Source organism: Trichechus manatus, unplaced genomic scaffold (genome assembly GCF_000243295.1).
Source record: "Trichechus manatus latirostris isolate Lorelei unplaced genomic scaffold, TriManLat1.0 scaffold00013, whole genome shotgun sequence".
Classification (NCBI taxonomy): Eukaryota; Metazoa; Chordata; class Mammalia; order Sirenia; family Trichechidae; genus Trichechus; species Trichechus manatus.
The window spans coordinates 10,074,557-10,080,059 of record NW_004443949.1 but is presented as its reverse complement, the minus strand read 5'-3'; the positions used below and the strand labels follow the sequence as shown (position 1 = coordinate 10,080,059).

The 5,503-nt window shown below is 43.2% G+C and overlaps 1 protein-coding gene across 1 annotated transcript in view; it reads left to right on the top strand.

Annotated features, from left to right (window-relative positions):
• Nucleotides 1-2,270, top strand: part of SLITRK5 (SLIT and NTRK like family member 5) — a 4,855-nt gene extending 2,585 nt beyond the window's left edge. The window contains 1 exon segment of the mRNA XM_012554155.2: nucleotides 146-2,270. Coding sequence (XP_012409609.2) covers nucleotides 146-2,216 — 2,071 coding nt within the window. The 3' untranslated portion in view covers nucleotides 2,217-2,270.
• Nucleotides 2,271-5,503: the final 3,233 nt, after the last annotated feature.

Genomic DNA, 5,503 nt, shown 5'->3' with positions numbered 1-5,503 from the left:
TGGATAAAGTTGTGGAGTTACAGTTAGAGGAAAACCCCTGGAATTGCTCCTGTGAGCTGATTTCTCTCAAAGATTGGTTGGACAGCATCTCTTACTCGGCCTTAGTGGGAGATGTGGTTTGCGAGACCCCCTTCCGCTTACACGGCCGGGACTTGGACGAGGTGTCCAAACAGGAACTTTGCCCAAGGAAACTCATTTCGGACTATGAGATGAGGCCGCAGACGCCTTTGAGCACCACGGGGTATTTACACACCACCCCTGCTTCGGTGAATTCCGTGGCCACTTCTTCCTCTGCTGTTTACAAACCCCCCTTGAAGCCCCCTAAGGGAACCCGCCAACCCAACAAGCCCAGGGTGCGCCCCACCTCTCGGCAGCCCTCCAAGGACTTGGGCTACAGCAATTATGGCCCCAGCATTGCCTACCAGACCAAATCCCCGGTGCCTTTGGAGTGTCCCACCGCGTGCACTTGCAACCTGCAGATCTCTGATCTGGGCCTCAACGTCAACTGCCAGGAGCGAAAGATCGAGAGCATCGCTGAGCTGCAGCCCAAGCCCTACAACCCCAAGAAAATGTATCTGACAGAGAACTACATCGCCGCAGTGCGCAGGACCGACTTCCTGGAGGCCACGGGGCTGGACCTCTTGCACCTGGGCAACAACCGCATCTCCATGATCCAGGACCGCGCCTTTGGTGATCTTAGCAACTTGAGGCGTCTGTACCTGAATGGCAACAGGATCGAGAGGCTGAGCCCGGAGCTGTTCTACGGTCTGCAGAGCCTGCAGTATCTCTTCCTCCAGTACAATCTCATACGCGAGATTCAGTCTGGGACTTTTGACCCGGTCCCGAACCTCCAGCTGCTATTCCTAAATAACAACCTCCTGCAGGCCATGCCCTCAGGCGTCTTCTCCGGCCTGACCCTCCTCAGGCTGAACCTGAGAAGTAACCACTTCACCTCCTTGCCAGTAAGTGGAATTCTGGACCAGCTGAAGTCGCTCATCCAAATCGACTTGCACGACAACCCTTGGGATTGTACCTGCGACGTGGTGGGCATGAAGCTGTGGGTAGAGCAGCTCAAGGTGGGAGTCCTGGTGGATGAGGTGATCTGCAAGTCGCCCAAAAAGTTCGCCGAAACCGACATGCGCTCCATTAAGTCGGAGCTGCTGTGTCCAGACTACTCGGATGTCGTGGTTTCCACGCCCACGCCCTCCTCCATCCAGGTCCCCTCGAAGACCAGCGCGGTGACCACCGCCGTCCGGTTAAACAGCACCGGGGGCCCTGCGGGCTTGGGCGCAGGCGGAGGTGCGTCGTCGGTGCCCCTGTCCGTGTTGATCCTCAGCCTGCTGCTGGTATTCATCATGTCCGTCTTTGTGGCCGCCGGGCTATTCGTGCTGGTCATGAAGCGCAGGAAAAAGAACCAGAGCGACCACACCAGCACCAACAACTCCGACGTGAGCTCCTTCAACATGCAGTACAGTGTGTACAGCGGCAGCGGCGGCGCGGGCAGCCACCCGCACGCGCACGTGCACCATCGGGGGCCCGCGCTGCCCAAGGTGAAGACACCCGCGGGCCACGTGTACGAGTACATCCCCCATCCGTTGGGCCACATGTGCAAAAACCCCATCTACCGCTCCCGAGAAGGCAACTCTGTGGAGGATTACAAAGACCTGCAGGAGCTCAAGGTCACCTACAGTAGCAACCACCACCTGCAGCAGCAACCGCCACCGCAGCAACAGCAGCCGCAGCAGCCCCAGCAGCAACCCCCACCGCAGCTGCAGCTGCAGCCGCAGCCGGGAGAGGAGGAGAGGCGGGAAAGCCACCCCTTGCGGAGCCCCGCCTACAGCGTCAGCACCATCGAACCCCGGGAGGACCTACTGTCGCCGGTGCAGGACGCCGACCGCTTTTACAGGGGCATTTTAGAACCAGACAAACACTGCTCCACCACCCCCGCCGGCAATAGCCTCCCGGAATATCCCAAATTCCCGTGCAGCCCAGCTGCTTACACTTTCTCCCCCAACTATGACTTGAGGCGCCCCCATCAGTATTTGCACCCGGGGGCTGGGGACAGCAGGCTGCGGGAACCGGTGCTCTACAGTCCCCCCAGTGCTGTCTTTGTAGAACCCAACCGGAACGAGTATCTGGAGTTAAAAGCAAAACTAAACGTTGAGCCGGACTACCTCGAAGTGCTGGAAAAACAGACCACATTTAGCCAGTTCTAAAACCAGAGGAACTCCTTTGGAGCTTTTGCATTTCGAACAAACAAGCAAGCAGACACACACGGTGAACACATTTGATTAATTGTGTTGTTTCAGCGTTTAGGGTGAAGTGCCTTGGCACGGGATTCTCAGCTTCGGCGGAAGATACTGAAAGGGTGTGCAATTTCCTTTTAATTTTACACGTGGTAAACATTTGTGTAAACTGGGCACATCGCTTTCTCTACTTGCGTGTCGGGGAGAAAGAGAGAAGGGCGTTATGGAGGGCAATTTGCTGCGCGGGTGACTTGTTAAAGGTCCCAATCATTTTTGTAGTGTTTGGAAGTGCTAAGAATAGTGGGAGATGGCAGCCCATAGATTCTCCTCTTGCTCTTTTGCTCCCTTTGCCCCTCCCCTCTCCCCCTTTAAGCCATGGGTGGGTCTAAATGGCTTCTTTGGAGAGATTAGCACACCCAAACTTGAACAGAAAAGTTTGTTTTCTCCCCCCCATCCCCATTTCTTCCCTTTCTTTTTAAAGGATGTGTTTGTATGCATTCTGGACATTTGAATTAACAAAAGTGTTGTGATCTTGAAAGGATCACCATAGATGTGGACAAATCATTAAAATTACAGAGCTATATGATCCATAATTGATTAGTCAAAATAACTTATTGATGAAATATACAAATATTTTATTGTAGCACCTATTTTTATATGCACATTTAGCATTCCTCTTTCCTCCACTATTTAGTCTATAATTTTCACAGGGGTGTCACACTATATTAGGAACTGTGTTTCCAAAAAATGATATCAGGAAGGCATTTTAAATCATTAAAAATGTGGAGAAATTTTAGCAAAACTTTAAGCCAAATGCAGCCCACCCAATTGGATCTGTAATTTTTTTTCTTAATGGATTAAGTTCCAATGTATAAAAGAATGTATTTTAGGGCAACTGAGTCATTTGAGTGAGAATCAGGAACAAGTGTTTGGTTTTCTTAGAGAAGATTTAAAAGTATTTTTATTAGTCAACCAAAAGTATGTATTGATTTGACTACTATTGTAGCCGATTTTTGATTGTTTAACCAAACCCAGTCGCATTTGTACAGATCCAAGTGTACTGGCACCTCGGAAGACCAAATGACGGACTGTACAAATCTCTATAACAATGTCTTTATCCCTTTGGGCAGCAAGCAATGATGAGAACCACAAACAGGATTTCTGTAAGAGGGGGCTACTGTCGTTACAGTCTCATATGTATCCCAGCACATGTAATTTTTTAAATAGTTTCTGAATAAACACTTGATAACTATGTCAAATCTGAGGGATTGAAGTAATGATTACTTGAGGTACCAAAATTTAGCTACATGTGATTGAATCTCCGATATTAACAATTTAGGAAACAGTATATAAGCTTTATTCCTAATAGAAAAGTTTTTTTCCCTAATTATAAATATTGAAAAATACATATAATTTATGTTTTTCATGATTCAGGAAAGTATGCATTCCTAAGTATATCACTTAATGTGTTTATTAATGATATTTCAACTGTATATTTTGTTTCCTTACTGAAGTATTCATCTAAAACATGGAGCATGGTAAGTAATATATTGCATATTCATTTTTCTCTCACTATAATATATTTTTGTCATGTCTGTATTAGTCCGTCTACAGTTTTCCACTGTTACCATATTTTGTGCAAAACTACCTTCAATCATTTTATGACGGCTACTTTATACTTGATCCATACCCTAAATGTTCAGAATGTTGGTGGGTATAAACTCTTCACTTCTAGGTAAGATTTGCCAGTGCATTAAACCATAGACTAATATTTTAGGGTATAAAATGTTTGTTTGAAGTAATATGAAACTTAAAGAGCCATGTGCTTCATTGGTGGGTCTCTCCATTATCTCATTTGGAATGTGTACAATATCAAGGGCTGTTCATGAACTTTATGTTTGAGGAGCACTTTCCATGGCATTCTGCCACAAAGAGGCAGCATCCACCCAGGAGTAAATTGACAGTAACTGCTTAGATTCAGATTGAATAGGTGGTAATAGTTTCCCTGAGGAATTTAGGGGAAAAAAAATAATACTACCTTGACCAAGTCCAGCCCATTATTCACATCCTTTGTAACATTTTCCCTTCCATTTTTTTTTTTTTACAAAGAGGAAATGAACAAGTTTGATAATGCCATGATACTATTATGAAAAAAAAAATGTATCTCTTAACTCTTCATCTACCTCTTCCATATTCCAGAATTACGAAAGAAAAATAAACACTAACATTTGACTTCATAATTGGGATTGTTATTAATAACTTTTCACAGTGAGGTTGTTTTTTCTTCTGTTAAAATGTCAAAAATCACTTCTTCAACATTATTATATGTAGATATGACAGTGTTATATAAATTATAAACTATTAATGCAAAGTGGAATTCCCCACGTAATTAAGCTTTCTTAATTCATGCTCAAAAAAGTAAGAGAGAGAATTGCAAGAAATGAAAGATTTTTTCCAGACAATATAATTAGCTTCCAAAGAAAATGTGATGCATTTTTCAAAGATTTATAAAGTAAGATTATTTTCAAATCAGCACTATTTCCCATAATCTTGTCACATATCCTTCCTTTTGGTGGTTCATTTACATCTTTATTCTTCCTAAGGTGGCCATTTTTTTTAATCTGAAAAATACCAGTTATATGATTTGTGAAAAAGATTACTTCTAATGTTTGAATTATATTTCCCCAACTGTATTAAGACAGTAAAAGTAAACTCACCCTAACTCTAATAAACATGACAAATTTTAACATGTCAGAATTGTGAAACTGTATAGAGTTAAGAATAAATGATTTTCTTCTTAAACATGGTTTTCTGCCAATACATTAACATATATAATAGAAGACAAGTTTTGTGTTTTTTCAGGACTTGATTTTTGGTATTTCAGGTTGTCCCTTAGTAAATAATTAGAATGGGGAACTCAGTACTATATGAGTGGATTAAGGAATCCTGAAAATTTTCTCCATAGAATTTTGGAGAACAACTATATGTAATGTTTCAGGCATTAATTAAAATTTGGATGCAAACTAAATTTACTCTTTGTGCTTGTTCTATTACATATATTGTATAATGTCATACAAATACATTTCTAAGTAGATATTGCAAAATGTTTATATCTAAATAAGATTATAGTGTTAATACTTCAATTAACCCATAGAAAAGTAAATATATCCCATATAAATTAAGGTCCTCATTTGTATGCTGATTTACAACATCATTTAGGGCTAAAACCGTTGATCGAAAATGAGTTAATCAACTGT